The sequence below is a fragment of the Sinocyclocheilus rhinocerous genome, unplaced genomic scaffold (genome assembly GCF_001515625.1).
Source record: "Sinocyclocheilus rhinocerous isolate Xijiao unplaced genomic scaffold, SAMN03320098_v1.1 scaffold883, whole genome shotgun sequence".
Taxonomy (NCBI): domain Eukaryota; kingdom Metazoa; phylum Chordata; class Actinopteri; order Cypriniformes; family Cyprinidae; genus Sinocyclocheilus; species Sinocyclocheilus rhinocerous.
The window spans coordinates 490,075-506,185 of NW_015627244.1; the positions used below are offsets into that span (position 1 = coordinate 490,075).

The 16,111-nt window shown below is 41.8% G+C and overlaps 1 protein-coding gene across 1 annotated transcript in view; it reads right to left on the bottom strand.

Moving 5' to 3' along the window:
* LOC107724902 (glutamate receptor ionotropic, NMDA 2D-like) overlaps positions 1-16,111 on the bottom strand; it is a 122,066-nt gene that overhangs the window by 11,982 nt on the left and 93,973 nt on the right. The window contains exon 16 of the mRNA XM_016534005.1: positions 12,763-15,920. Within this exon, the coding sequence (XP_016389491.1) occupies positions 13,046-15,920 (2,875 nt within the window). The 3' untranslated portion in view covers positions 12,763-13,045. The remainder of the gene's footprint in view (positions 1-12,762; positions 15,921-16,111) is intronic.

Sequence of the window (16,111 nt, forward strand, 5' to 3'; positions counted from 1 at the left end):
AGCCCAGGGAGGGCTCCGGATCCTCAGTTAAGCCCAGGGAGGGCTCCGGATCCTCAGTTAAGCCCAGGGAGGGCTTCGGATCCCCAGTTAAGCCCAGGGCGGGCTCCAGTCCCCTGTCATGGCCTACGGAGGGCCTCAGAGCTCGTAAGCGTCCCCAAGTATTTTTTTTTGGGGGTAGTAGGGCTCCGGCCTAGGAGGCTGCTCCGCCATGGCCTCCTGAGTTCCCTACGCCGCCATGGCCTCCTAGTCTGCCTGCTCCGTCATGGCCTCCTAGTCTGCCTGCTCCACCATGGACTCCGAGTCTGCCAGATCCGCCATGGGTCCCGGAACGGGCGACGATCTGGAGGCTTTCCGTCCGTTAACCCTGCTCCTAGAGGCCTCCAGAGCGCCCACCCCCCTCCCCGTTGGATGTTACACGGCGCGGGACGTGCCTTCCGGGAGGGGGGAGTTATGTCAGACTTTATTCCGTGTTTTGCTCCCCATGTGCCTTCCTTGCCCATATTTGGTTATCTTCCGTTTCCTGACCCCATTGTGTTGAATTAATTCCAGGTGTTCCCCATTTATTTCCATTGATCCCAGGAGTGTCTCGTCATCCCCTCGTCTTGTCATGTGTTTAAATGGTGTTCCCTGTTTTTAGTTCAGCGTCCGGTATTGTTCATGTCTACCTGTGCTTTGTGAGTTTTCCTTTGTTTCCTTATTGTAATTAAACTTCTCTGGATTGATGTACTCCTCGTCTCCCTCCGTTCCTTGCTCCATACTCCACTCAGTAGTGCAACTGTGACACTAACTTAAACATTACTTCACTATCAGAAAAATAAACTATTCTATTTTATATTTTTATTTAAACAAGAATATGTGACTGGGACACAAATTTACATTTGATAAAAAAAAACTAGGGCTGGACAATAAATCAATATTAATATATATCACGATATAATTTTTTCAATAACACTGATATGATTTTTAAACACATTTCCGATATTTCAGTATACATTACCAGTGTTTCCCATGCATTGATTTATTTGTGGAGGTTGACTTCGTTGAATAAACATGAGCACTGCACGTATCAAAATCAAAACGCAGGTGCAGGTGTTTTATATGGATGTATCTTTGAGGGCAACCGACTGTCTTCAGGCATTTTCATTTTATCTGATAAAAGTAGCGTTCATAAGCGCAACGCTGTTTTGTATACAGCCGTTACCGGGAAAACCACTGTTTCTGCTGCTCCAAAAGCGCCTCCTGCTGGCAGAGAATGAGTTTGCATTTTCAATAAGCCTGTCTCCGGCAACATGTTTTTGTTGTTTTTCACTCTTTTTTTTCTGTTTCCTGGAGCAACTCTGAGCACTTTTCATATTCTTTATCCTGGCTGAAGCACTATTGTTGCAAACTATAAGAATAATCAGCCTATGTTACAGTTTAAAGTTAAAGATATTAATATTAATAAGGTGAGTCTGATTAAAAATACTGATTAAAAACAGCACATTTTATTTCACAATCTTAATGTCCATTATATTTATATGATATATATTTCATATTTCCAAGGGGTCAGACATTTGCTGCTTGGCATGGACAAGTTAGACCTGCTAGTAGATGTTATAACTACACCATTCTCCTGCCAAAAAGCATCTCTCCTTATTGACCTTAAAAAATGGCAGTGTATTATGTAAATATTTAATTATATTATAGTAGATTTTGTCAGTGCCCATTTTCTTTGGAATGATCTTAAAAGCATGAAATGGGCTTATATTTATCCCTGTCTGCTGCCTTTGGCGTCACAGCTCATGTACCGACGGGACAGTCATTAGTAAATAGCTTGGAACTGTGGCATCAGTCAATCAGCATTGTCATTACGTCATTTTTCTGCGGCTGATCAGTCACATGACATTTACGGCTCAGATGATTGGCTTAAAAACCTCTATCTATTGCAATTAAAGACCGCCTTGATTATTTCAAATATACTTTATACAATGTGACTATTTAAATTGGTAGCCACTCTGCTTAATTTAAAGGAATAGTTCACTTCAAAATGAACATTTTCTTTTTTTCACCCATCTGAGATGTAGATGTAGAGTTTGTTTCTTCATCTGATATCAGCAGATTTACAGAAATGTAGCCTTACATCATTTTTTAAAAGCATCACAATAATCCACAAGTAATCCACATGACTGTCATCAATTAACATCTTGTGAAGCAAAAAGCTGCATGTTTGTAATAAACAAATTCACCATTAGAATGTTTTTAACCTCCCTTTAAAATAAGAGTCCTCTAGCCATAATATTGCTTTCTCCAGTGCAAAAAGTTACCTCGTCTGATACAGGAGAGAAATACAAACAGAAGCTAAAGTTAAAACAGCCAAATGAGGGATTTGTTTCTTACAGATATGCAGCTTTTCCCTTTAGAAGACATTAACTGATAGACTGGAGTCATGTAGATTATTGCGATGTTTTGCTCAGCTGTTTGAACTCTCATTCTGACGGCACCCATTCACTGCAGGGGATCCATTGGTGAGCAAGTAATGTAATTACTAAATTTCTTCAAATTTGTTCTGATGAAGAAACAAACCCTACATCTTGGATGGCCTGAGGTTGAGTACGTTTTCGGTTAATTTTCATTTTTTTGGTGAACTATTCCAACACAGACAGGCAAACAAGCAGTTAGACACCCATCAAGAAGCCAAACACACACATACTGTAGCAAAATCAGCAGCTTGCTTTATTTCCGGCTTGTTGATCTTAACTGCAGGGTGGATTTGTTAGGAACTCTCATTCAGACGCTGATGAAATTCGGCCATCCCAGTTGAGTGCACTGTCTGGCCAACTAACCACTCTAATTAGCTTAATTACTCAATTAGCTACTCAGGTATAACAAGTTGCAGAATGCAATACCCCTCAAGAATCCAGATAGATGAAGGTCAAAAGAGTAAAGATCCATCCGTTTCAGCCTTCTAAACCACAAGCTGCTCTGTTGTGTCGTAACATTTGGAAATTCACATCCATCACGGTAACACTGATCTAAATAACTATCTCTTCCAAAAAGCAAGGATTTATTTCTCAAAGGGAAGCTATGTAACTGGCAGCTATGTGGTCAGAAACCATAAAACGCATAACAAATTATGCAGATTTTTTGTTGTTGTTGTTGTTTAATTATTTTCTGACACCATTGTTCAACCACACCACATTAGTGGCTTTGAGAGCTTTGTAAGCGGCTTATGATATACATTTATGAAATATTTGTTTACAGAAAGATAAAGGTAGATTCAGAGGATTAGAACATCAAAGTGCATCTTTTTCTCTCTCTCTCTACTGTACAAAGCGGACAGAGTTCATACTGGCCACAAGCCATCAGCTTATTAGTCCTGACATTACACTAATGAAGAGGAAAAATTCTGCATCTATACAATCCCCAGCCTTCTTTTTTTCTGCCTCCCCTCTCTCTCTCTCTCTCGCCGACCAGAATCTGACCAATTACATGAATCTATTACAGCAAAATGAAAACATCCAAATGTGTTTGTGTCTGATCTTGCTTTTCCAACTTTCAAATGAAATTAGACACAAGTTACATTTCAGAAACATTGCTTCTGGAAACCAAAAGGCACCAGCGGATTGCTTCTGCTTTCCCACAGAAAGGTATTCAACTGTGGCATCTCATAATGATCTAGTTTGAAATAAGCATATGTGTCTGTTATTATTAACTTTTCATTTTTATTTACTTTAAAGGGATTTTACTATTCAAGAAACTCAAGAGCTTGTTTCAGGTATGTAGTGAACGACACAAACAGCTGCAGAGAATCCAAAGGCCTTTGAACCGACAAAAATAACTGGCAAAAACAAGCATCTTTAATCGCCTCTGCGACGTATGCAGCATTTGCTCACAATGGTTTTATCTATAAAAGCAGCAGCGAAGTCCTGCAAGACAAATTGATATTAACGCTAATGTCAATAATGATGAGAGACGAGCGCTATGTCATGTGAAGTTGGAGTATGCCCCCGTGGATTCTGGGTAATTTGTCATTCGGTCCCAGCACAGTAATGTGTGCGTGAAAAAAAAGGAGATCTGACAGGATTTGCTTTGTGGATGAAAAGATGAAAAGGAGCTCGATCTATCTCTCTCTGTCTTTCCCGTTCTTGTTTTATTTTTTATTGAGGGATCAAGTCGATGTGCTGGTGCACCCTGCGGCACGCTGGGCTAATGATGAAAGAGAGAACATTGCCGCTTCTATCATGTGCTGTATGTGTGCAAATGTGAATGTATGAGCGTGTGTGCATCAGCTTCAAATCCAGCTACTAACACTTTCTTCGCTCGCTCGCGCACACGTGCGGTGTTAATCTGAGCATTGATGCTATAGTGAGAGGATAAGTGAGGACTCGGATTCTGCTGTGCCGTGGCAGAACTCTTCATACCCGTGTGGCTTTTGAGTGACATAAACACGGCTCAGTGTTGATCGATGCACAGACACCAGCACACCCCAGAGATGGATCATCTACAGCCGCTGAAAACACTCCCAAGACGAGGCTGAAAGCTCTCCGCCATCATACCGATAACACTAGATATAGTGCACTCCAGCTATCTCGCTCACACAGCATATGCATAAAACACAAGATATCCGGCAATCTCTTTCTCGCCCCAGCGGGCACACATACACACCCGTGGCTCTAGGGTAAGTGAGGACGAGGAGAATAAGGGTTGAATTCCAGCATCAAAGGTTATTTTTTTAGTTAGATATGCTTGTGTTTCAATAATGTTTTTTTAAAGGGATAGTTCACCCAAAAATGAAAAGTCTGTCATTATTCACTCACCCTCATGCTGTTCCAAACCTGTATGAGTTTCTTCTGTGGAACTCAAACTAATATATTTTGAAGAAATGTTGGTAAGAAAACTGTTTTGGTAACTACTGACTTCCACTGTATGGACAAACTGTGATTTTTCAAAATATCTTCTTTTATATTCCACAGAAGGAAAAAGTAGCTAAATGATGACAAATTTCATTTTGGGGTGAAATATCCCTTTAATTTTAGCCTGGTTGGGATGACACTAAAGGTGCAATCACATTCACCATTATTTGGCAAATTTTTGCAGAAGAAATCCATTTCTATAGAAATCCAAGCAACGTGGAATTTTGCAAAAGATTTCCACATGCAGATTTTGCAACAGGTTCAAGTTGGTTAATGAATTTTGATGCATTTACCAACAAAAAGCTGCTTGGTTTGAAAGTGACATTTGCATGAGCTTTCATACATCAAAAATTGAGATTTTTGTCAGCAACACAATATTTAAAAAAAAAAAAAAATTATCTAAATGTGACTGCACTTTAATGTATCTACAACTTTATGTATGTTTCCTAACTACTTTTATGCTTTAGTTTTATACTTTTATAGACTTTATTAAGCACCAGAAGTGTCATAAAAATGTCAAAAACATTTTCTGAAAAGAAACAATATCATCAATAGGCAATAGGTTTTCTTTCAAGTAAGTTTTATTGTGAATTTTGGAATATTGCATTAAAAAAATGCTGCATGGAAACACTAAGATGCAAATTAAATTCCCAAAATGTGCTTAAAATATTTATACGCTTGCCTAAGGTAAACAAATCCCTGAATAAACATATATAAATCCTGAATAAATTCCTAGATGCAGAAAAAAAGTCATGTGATTTTCTCAAGTCATGTTATTGAATAATTTGCTTCTAAAAGACCCCAGTGGCTAACTTCTGTTTCCTTTATTTTAAGTAAGTTTCTCTGTAAGTTGATGGTTGTTTTTTCCAATACAATGGAAAATGCTTTATTCGTTTGTTTTTGCAATATTTCATTTTCTTTTTATATAAAGTTGCAACTTTGGAACAGAGCTAATAATAAGATTTTATATTATATTAATAATCTAACATACCCATCTATCTATCTAGACTATTATTTGTTTTAAGACCCTTATAAGCATGTAGGCTTGCACATATAACTCATTAATATCTTTTGTATCATAAAAGAGGATTTTTATTAATATTGTGCATGACTGTGTGCAGTTTATATTTGTCATGTTAACTGACAAGGAGAGGAAGATCACAGCTCATCATGGCTCTGCGTACAGAGATGGTGGTTTATATAAGGTCAAGTCTGGTCTTCAAAGATCAAAGCTCAGATCACATCGCTCAAAGGAAGAGAGAAGGGGGAGGTTCAGAGAGACACGTACCAATTCTTACCGAGATACAAGAGAATTTACTTTATCCCCGCCGCAGGCATGTGTGGAAGGCAAGACACTCATTCTCATCTGCACAGACGCACACAAAAACAAACCTTCCCATGTTCACACGCAAATACAGTTACAAGATAAATAAGAAAAGGCAATAAGTATTTTAAAGAGTATTCTTTATGAAGCAATTCTTAGCACTGACCCCTTCAAACCCCTTCCCTGGATGTGATGTCATAACCAAACAAAATCTGATTGGTGGAGGAATTCTGTCTGGACTGTACAGTACAAAGGCAATAAACATCCTCAACTGATGCCCGTCACACACATACACACTCACATTGCCTTTAGTTACAGTGCAGTTTACACAATGCCACATCAATCCAAGTAAAAAATAGTGAGCAAGCTAAAAACATATCCAAAATATGTCTTAAACAATAATAATAAAATGCTCAAAAAAAATAAATTTTAGCTGTTAAGACAAAGTGAAGCAGTAATTATTTCATTCTTTTCCTTCTGCATTTTGAATGGGAGATGGGATTACATGATTATGAATGTGATGTGACATGGAGGACCCTGTTCAAATATGGGTTTCACAACATGTAAGATGTAAAAGCACTTTCATTGCATGAGAAAGCAACACTAGAGTGAGTTTCCAGCCTTGAGTCTCAGACGTTATTGTTGGTGTACAGCTGCAGTTGTGGAATAAGGGTAGGCTAAGTAAAGCATGTAGTGGTCTATCACAGGGGCTGACCTGCTTTCACACACACACACACACACAGAGATCTCTGCTCAGCTGTGATCAAGAGGGAAGTGCTGCACTTTTATCCGTCGAGCCGCCTGTCAAGTAATGCCTCACATCATGGTGCCAACAGCTACCTGGAGCTACTCTGAGCCTCAAGCTCCTGAGGGAGAGAGAGAGCAAAAGAAAGTTCTAGTGCACCTGCAGGATTCGGTATCCATGAAGCTGCAGCAAGTGTGTGTGTGTATGTCTGTCCTGAGTGAGTCAATTATGTATTATAGCAGCCCAATGAGTGACAGAATAGTGAGGAAATGGCTGAATAATCTGGTAGAGAGGTACGGAGGAAAAAGAGAGACAGATACTTTGTATTGATGTGTATATATAATGCATGTGCACCACACTCTCTCACACATGCACAATCAACACATAAATAATGAAACACTTACAAAGCTTTACAGTATGTGCAGTACAAACCTGCGTATAATTTGTTTCCCATCTCTTACTCGTTCACTCACTGAGTACAGACCCTTAAATTTATTACATCACTCATTAGCAAGCACAAATGGAATACGAGGACTAAGTTTTTGCACTGAATTTAAAGGTGAAATTAAAACTTCTAAATGCCTACTGGTAGCTGAAAGCTTATCATTTAATACACTGCCGTTCAAACGTCTGAGGTCAGTAACATTTTTTTAATGGTTTAATGTTTTTTAATGCTTTTTCTCTTCATGCTTAACCAACGCTGCATTCATCTGATCAAAAATACAGTAAAAGGGGCCATGTACAACAGAGGTAAAATGAGCTAAGGAGCAGTCTTTAATTACTCAGTAAAGACCAGGGTTGACCCTACTTCTGTAGAGCTACCTTCCAGTAGACTTAAGTTCTGTAATTCAGTAGCCATGAACACCTTGATTAGCTGGTTCAGGTTTGTTTGATTAGAGTTGAAGCTAAACTCTGCAGTATGCATTGATCCCATCCAAAGTGCACACACACACAGCAGTGAACACACACACACAGTTGGGGGTTCGGTGCCTTGCTCAAGGGCACCTCAGTCGTGGTATTGGAGGTGGGAGAGCGCGCTGTACATTCACTCCCCCCACCTACAATCCCTGCCGGTACGAGACTCGAACCCGCAACCTTTGGGTTACGAGTCCGACTCTCTAACCATTAGGCCACGACTTCCACTTTTTTTTTTACTATTTTACTACAAACTAAAAATGGCCGATGCCCAGAAAAGGCTGACATAGGAAAATTAGGTATTGTTTGATTCAGTATGCCATTCCAAATCTAACGAGACCAATCTTATGATTTTTGGCCACACTGGTCAGCAGTTATAAACAGAAATGTCAATTTGTTAAATATTTTTTGACCAGTAGGAGATGCTGAAACTACTCATGTGCCCGCAGGTCATGCTTGTTATAACACATACCAAGTTTGGTCAGAATTCGCTAAAGTGTTGTGAAGATATAGCCTTATATCCATTTTGCACAAACTTCGTCAAATTCGTTAACGCGCTTTACAAAAACGGTTTGGTATATCAGAAAGCTTTTGATAACTTTTTGCCAGAATACTCTGAAGATGATCTGAGCCAAATTTGGTGAAAATTTGACAAACTGTCTAGGACGAGATTTTTTGGAAAATTCAAAATTGCAAAAAATCTTGACCCATAGAAATGTCAATTTTGGAGTACATTAGACTCGGCATGAGCCATGGAATCAGAGGGACAATTTTTTTGCTTTTAGACTTCAAAAGTTATTAGCAGAAACATGAGTGCAATTTGGCCTTTTGGTGGTGCTAGAGGGTTTTGAGATAGACATTCCAAATGTGCTATGGTTACACTCTAAAAAATGCTGGGTTGTTTCAACCCAACATTGGGTCAAATATGGACTAACCCAACTGTTGGGTTAAATTTTTACATTAAATTTTTAACCCAAAAGTTGGGTTAGTCCATATTTGACCCAAAGTTGGGTTGAAACAACCCAGCATTTTTTAGAGTGTAATATTGAGACTGTCCTCTATCTGTGTGCCAAATTTCATAACTTTCCCGCAAGTGGTTCTATAATCTGCCATAGACTTCTAAAGCGGAAGAAGAAGAAAACTAACAGACACAATAGGTGCCTAAGCACCTTTGGTGCTTGGCCCCTAATAACTGTTTTCTATTCTGAAATATAATTTATTACTGCGATTGCAAAGCTGAATTTTCAGCAGTCATTACTTCAGCAGTCATTACATCAGAAATCATTCCAGTATGCTGATTTGGTGCTCAAGAAACAATTCTTCTATTATTATCAATAGTGAAAACAGTTAAATATTCTCTGAGAATCTCTGATGAAAGTTCAAAACAGCAGCATTTATCTGAAATAGAATTTTCTAACATTATAAATGCCTTTATTGTCCCTTTTGATCAATACTGAATAAAAGTATGAAAATCTCACTGACTCCAAACTTGAACAATAGTGTAAATGAACATACAAGATGTATCAGATGTGCGTAACTTTTTAAAGGATGCCGTTTCCGAATTTTGGGCACAGATTCCGTGTAGGAAATAAATAGCTAAAATTACTGATAGCAAATGAGAAGCACACACATAATGCATCAGTGTGGTTGCATCAGTGTAGAAAAGAAAACTATGCTTTTCCCTCATGTACTGACACTCAAACATGCAAACAAACAGTCACACTGAATCTAAAATAGCAGCTGACCAGCCCTTAACACAATATGTCACTTTAATTTCCCAGCCAAATATTGACCACCAATGACAATTCTAGCAACAATATCCAACCCTGTACTTTGTCTATTTCACAATCAGGTCACCGGTCTAAACAGACGAGGGGAGGGGATGAAGCCTTTGGTGAGTGTTTGTTTGGCGGTGGGATGACTTATCTATTGCCTACTATGATATGTACCTCCTAACCAACATGAGTCAGTACACCAACATTATTTTACAGTTAGTTTACACACATTACCCCATCTAGTCAGCACAGTAACAGTGAGTTGTGTACAGTACAGCCCAGACTCTCACTACAGTGTCATGGTCATCAGGTACAACTCTTCAGTCACATTTTCAGTCGTTTATCAATTACATCATAACTTTAATTGATCATTATCTTCAATAATCAACTAATAGGAGCAGGAACACAGTAGCTACTGGTCTCTGTTTTTTTCTGGTTTTGTTTTTTGCTAACTGAGAGAACATACAGAGGGATAAACAGAGAGATTAAAAAATACCTAAAAAAGGAAAATGCCAGAGGTACATTGTTTAAGTTGCCTAATCAATGGTTCTGTGGAAAAAAGATCACGAGAAAACAACAGAATAAGAAGAAATCAGCAGTTAGACTGATGGACTGGTGGGTGATTGAATGGATGGATGGAATACTAACTGGCTAGATGGAAAGCTGGAATGGCAGAATGTCAAAAGGACAGACGCAGCGATAAGGACGCAACACAACATGAGCAAAGGGCATAAAACACAAATGATCTGAAAGCTATTTAGGTAGTATCAGAGTAATTGTGAAGATTTGCTATAAATAATGAAAAGATGGACAGAAGAATGGATGGATGAAAGGATATTAGACTTGTTTCTCGTTTTTTCTTCACAGGCACTAATGTTTTCACAGTCATATAGGAGGAATCAAAATTCAAAAATGTCTCCAGAGTCTAGAATTGCTACAAAGCTAAAACATTTAAAACTATATCTACCACTTCCTCCAAGTATATCAAACTTAACTTATTATATATACCTGTCTGTATATATATATGTATATATTTATTTGTACATATATATTTTGTATAGATAAATGATATGATGGCAATGAAAACTGAATACAATGGGCAATAAAATATCTAAGTCAATTCACAGTATAACATGATACATGATCAAAAACAGTATATAGAGATAATATTTCTTTTTGTTTTCAAGAAAAAAGCTACATGGGAATTATAAGTCCGTTCTGTACATGCAGTCACAGAATACTGTGTTAGCGCCTTCTGACTCAGTAAGGGTCAATGACAGATCAAGTGTACTCATGGCACACTATATTAATTCAATCATTCTACATCCATCTCCCTGCCCCCCGCCACGCTTCCATGCCGGGTGCGGTGGACTTTCCGCTGACGCACCCGTATTCCCGGCATTGGAAGAAACGCTGACCGAGGGGATTAAGCGGCTGTGTGTGATTCGGCTTACACAACACGCAATTCAATACCTGAGCTTGTTATTTCTTGACTCATGCGATGACACGTGGGTCTTTAAAAAGTGGAAAAGCCCTAAATTTCACTGCAAATGATGGCGAACCTTCCCCAAGTGGTCTTGTTTAAATGAACAAGATATGAAAGGGAGACAAACATCACTTATTTCCGCGTGAACAGGTGTATCAAATAAAGGGCAATCGAATCTGTTGATCTGTGACGACATGTACAAGCCATCTATGCCCCCCATAATAAAAGTGTAATTGTCACTTTTGTAGCATCCAGAATGCTACAAAATCTACCGCATATCTACTTTTTGCTAAATCATTTCAAAGCTACATTCAACTACAACATGGGCAAATAAGCGGTGCCTGACGTCAAATAGGTATTCAGAAACTGAATCTCTGTATGACTGACATCAATTCTTTCGCCAAAATAAATGGTGTAGGATGCTTTTGGCTCAAAATCGATCAGTATTGTGTTTGTCCTTGACTCCTCATTATCATATGTTAACGTTTGCACTGACAAGAGTCAGCAACTTGTGCTTTATTACATGCAACTCTGCACTGGAAGTAGGCTTGACTTGAAAATGCACAATCAGTGACAATGACAGCCTCAGCTCTTCTAAACAATGCCCTTTACCATCCCAGAAACGCTGTAAGCTGTCTGTTCCAGTTCTAAGATGTGATGATTAAGGAACAAAACAACAGGCATGATCCACTCATGGTCCACCATTTGTAATCGTTAATGTACAGTTTTTAATATTATGTAGCCATCTAGTGCCAATCATAAATATTGCAACCCATCATGGTTTGATGAAAGACAAGTATTGCTTGTATGCAAAGAAAGGACCATTGTATTGGGCAGTGCCGTGGATCTAGTTTTGACAATTTAAAAATTGTGATATCAAAACAAATAAATAACTTAGTAAAAATTGCCCTTGCATCTATAATCCCACTATTTAACATCAGACACAGCTGGTTTACCCTTTTGTTAAAATACGACCACAGTGAGAGCAATAAACAGCATTAAAAGAAAAGAAAACCTGAAGGGAAAAAAAATTATACAGGAAAAATTGCTACATTTTTGTTTGTGTTCTTATTGTTTTTCTTTTGAAGTATGTCTCTTTAGAACATAATGTCATCTCTATTTGATGTCAAAGTGACACCATGGCATTGGAGTTTTGATAGGACAACCAAAGTTCTGATGAGTGAAATGGCTCCATGTAAGTTCTGATTAGCTTGGAATCAGAAATACAGAAAGAGACATAGTTTACTCTTGTTTACTTTGAGGTCAAATTTCAATTAACAATTTTCCAGCATGGCCTTGAAAGAGGAAGCCAAAGGGTGATGGCATAAGTGTCTGTTGAATGTTGCAAGTGTCAAAAAGAAAAAATTGTCTGTATCTATGTGCATCAGCTTGCCATGGAGACACTTTTTCAGTCAGTGGGTTGATGCTGATCATCTGAGCCTCTCCAAGACTGCATTCAGATTGAATATAGATTAATTCTGAGTCATCTGTAAATAAACTGAATAGTCAGTTTGAGCCAAAGCAGTATTTGATGTCTGTCGTCACATGTCGTATGTGCACGATGCAAAAATGTCTTTTCCTTGTTTGAGGGAGTGTATATGTGTAAACATGACATCATTACTCACAGAAAATCCCAGACATTTGCTATCCACTGTTCTCATTGGAAGAGAGGAGCACGGAGGACATCGTAATACTCAACTCAGACCGAAGATGGAGCACGGCTGGAGTATCCATTGTGACCGTGGCAGAATTTGTTGAGCCATTTCCTGCTTTGACTGTTGTTTCTTTGCTGCTCTGGTCACTGTCGTGGATGTTTTCCTCGTCTTGGTGCGGCACATGTATGTGCATCACACTCCAGCTGCGCTTCACAGTAGAGCTCACATACACGCGCAGCAGCGAAGCCCCGTGTCATACTTCACTTTCTAGGCTGGAGAAATGGGCAGAACCACGACGTGAGCACAAACTCTTGGCTTTGAGTGGCAGGTGTGGGGAGTAGAATCGCCTTGGCTGGGGCACCGACCGAAGTCTCTGGTACTGAAGCTTAGCGCTGGCGGTGGCTGCCTGGGAGGAGCCGGAAGCAGCCCCGGGAGAGAGCACAGGTGGAGGGGACATGGATGCAGAGGATGGAGGTGGAGGAATGGGCATGGGTAGGGAGTTGGGAGCAGAAGGTAGAGGCAATGAGGGCAGGAGTGGCTGAGGTGGGGAGGGTGATGGATGGGGTATGTGTTCGGAGAGCTGGGCTTGCTGGGAGCTAAGGTTGGACTGGCTTCCGGATTTGGATTTGTCAGGTTTAGGGGGTGGTTTGGGCCGAGAGCTTCCACTGAAGCTGTGGCAGTGGGGAAGCAGATCCTCCTGGCTGTGAGACTGAGTGCTGCTGTGTTTGTGGTGTATGTGGGGCCTACCGTGCCCATACTGTGTACACGTACATGATGCTGCGTCTTGCATTCTCTCCCGAGACCTCTGACCTTTGCTCTTTGACCCACTGCGGCTTCGCTTCTCACCCTTCATCTGTAGTTTGTCGACTGACCAGTAGCGCCGTGGTGGTGGCAGGGAAGTGGGAGGGGGTGGCCACTGTGAACCTAGCCCTCCACTGCCTCCTCCAGATCCCCATCCAATCCCTGGACCCGAACCCCAAAAATCACCTGCCAATCCCCATCCTTCTGCCCGACCCAAAATAGAGTCATCTCTACTGTTGACACTTCCACCTTTCTCTCGAGCAGGATATGTTCCAAAAAAACAGCCCCCACCCCCAATTCCACTAGCTTCACCCGCTCCAGTTCCTTCCCAGTATCTCTCAAAATGGCCAAACTCTCCTGAGGACCCCTCATCGGAAAAGCTTTCTTCTGTTCTGATTCTATCCCGTTCAGACTCTGACACTGCACCTCTCCCTGCCCGCCGCACTCTCTCCTCTATTCTCTCTCTTTCTCGTTCTCTCTCTCTCTCCTCTTCTTCCCCTTCTTCCTCCTCATCCTCAGAGTCCCACTCATGGAAGGACAAGCCTTCTCTTGTGTTAACTCGCCCCCTTTCATAGTGGAGAAGCAGTGGCTTGCGTTCTCCTACTCTCCCTTCTTCCTCTCTCTCTACCCCACTACTCCTCCGTCTCTTGGACGAGGAGAGGAGTGTATGTAAAGAGGAGGGAGGGGAGGGTCCGGAGGCCTCCGTGCCACCTGCTTCACCTCCACTGACCCAGAATTTAACTGAAGAGGGGAGTTTGTTGAGGTTGGGATAGCGTTTACTGGATGGTCGGTGTCGTGAATGGGAGCTTTTGGGTCTTCTTTCTCTGCCTCTACCTCCCCCACTTTCATCCTCTCGTTCATCCCTGTCATCCTCACCTCCATCTCTCCTCCCTCTTTCTCTCTCTCCCTCCCAAGCTGAAAGGCTGCCTTTGTCCACAAATCCACTGCGATATTGAGTGGAAAATGACGAGTACTCTCCCTCTCTATCCCCATCCCCCTCTCCATCTCTCTCTGCCTCAACATCACCCTCCTCTGGCTCCGACCGCTTGCCGGATGGCACCTTCTTCTTCTTTTTTGTTTTCATTGCCTTCTTTTTCTTCTTTTTTACCTTACGACGCTTTCTTTCTCTTTCTCTTTCTCTTTCACGCTCCTCCCTCTTTTTTCGTTTTTTGTTTTTCTTCTTCTTTTTCTTTTTCTCCTTTTCCCTCTCTTTCCTACGTTTCTTCTCTCTTTTCCTTTCTGTATCTCCCTGGGCTCCACCACTTCTCTCCCTGTCCCTCTCTCTCTCTGCCCATCCTGCCCACCATTCCTGGAGCTGTGCTAGTTGACTGCCACCCCTTTCTCTCTCTCTGTCCTTCTTATGCTCCCTGTCTCCAAAGGTGCCCCACGGTTTGCGTGGGGGTATAGGAGGGGGAAGTCCATGAGTGAGAGATCTAGGGGAAAGTATGGACCGCTCTCGGTCCCTGGTTCTGTTGTGGCCCTGCAGAAGACTAGACTCTTCGGTCAGCTCATCCAAATCCTCCTCATCCTCTTCCTCAGCCTCTCTGTCTCTGGTGCTACGAGATGAAGCTGTGGAAGTGGATGAAGGAGAGGTGGAGCGTGAGGATGTGGCTGAGGATGTGGTTGAGGAGCTGGTGGTGGATGAGGAGGATGATGTGGAGGTGTAGGGTAGTGAGGGAGAGGGGGATGGAGGAGTGTAGCTTGGGGAAAGTGTGACTGGCACGGGGATGGGGAGAGGAGGAGAGGGTCTCGGTCTTCGACTCGCTTCCCTGCCTCCACCTCTCCGGCCCAGTGCCAGGATGTTCTCGTACAATGGGCCACCAGGTTCTTTGGGCTTTTTTGGTCGCCGTTTCCTCCAGAAGGATGAAGGGAGATGGGGAGAGGGGTGCTGCAGCGGGGGGTTAGGTGTCAGTGGGGCTGGGGCCTGGCCTTTAGGAGGAAGCCTGGGAGTCCCCAGAGATTTAACCCCTCTACCCTGACCCCCTCCACCAGTACCCGCTCCCACCTTCTTCCCCATGCCATGGTCCATGCCCTTCTCCTGATAGAAAACCACACTAGTTGGTGGGGGTTGTTGGTGGGCTCTGGGGACTGCTTTGGGAGTTTGAGAGCCTGTCTGTTGGTCCACACATGGCCCAAGTCCCTCTGGATCAATAGGTCCATAGTAGCGCTTATATCCATCTAGACCACTACCTGCACCTCCACCACCTGCCCAGGTAGGTGCCACCTTTTGAGGCAGGGGTCCTGTTTCTGCTAGAGCTCCTCTCACACCCATGGAGGTCGTGGCACTAGTGGTTTTGGGTAGTCTCCAGCGGTCCACAACCGCCAACCTGCGATCTGGCCGGGGTAAGAAAGTAGTGCATGGTAGTGGAGCTCCTACAAGTTGAGTATTTGTGGGACCCAAGGTCGCTCCAGAATGAACAATTGTGGGAGGGGATCCAGGAAGAGGTGTTTTGTAAGACTGAGGAGGTTGAGGCTGTTGTGGTTGCAGCTGCTGCTGCTGTTGCTGCACCATGGCAAT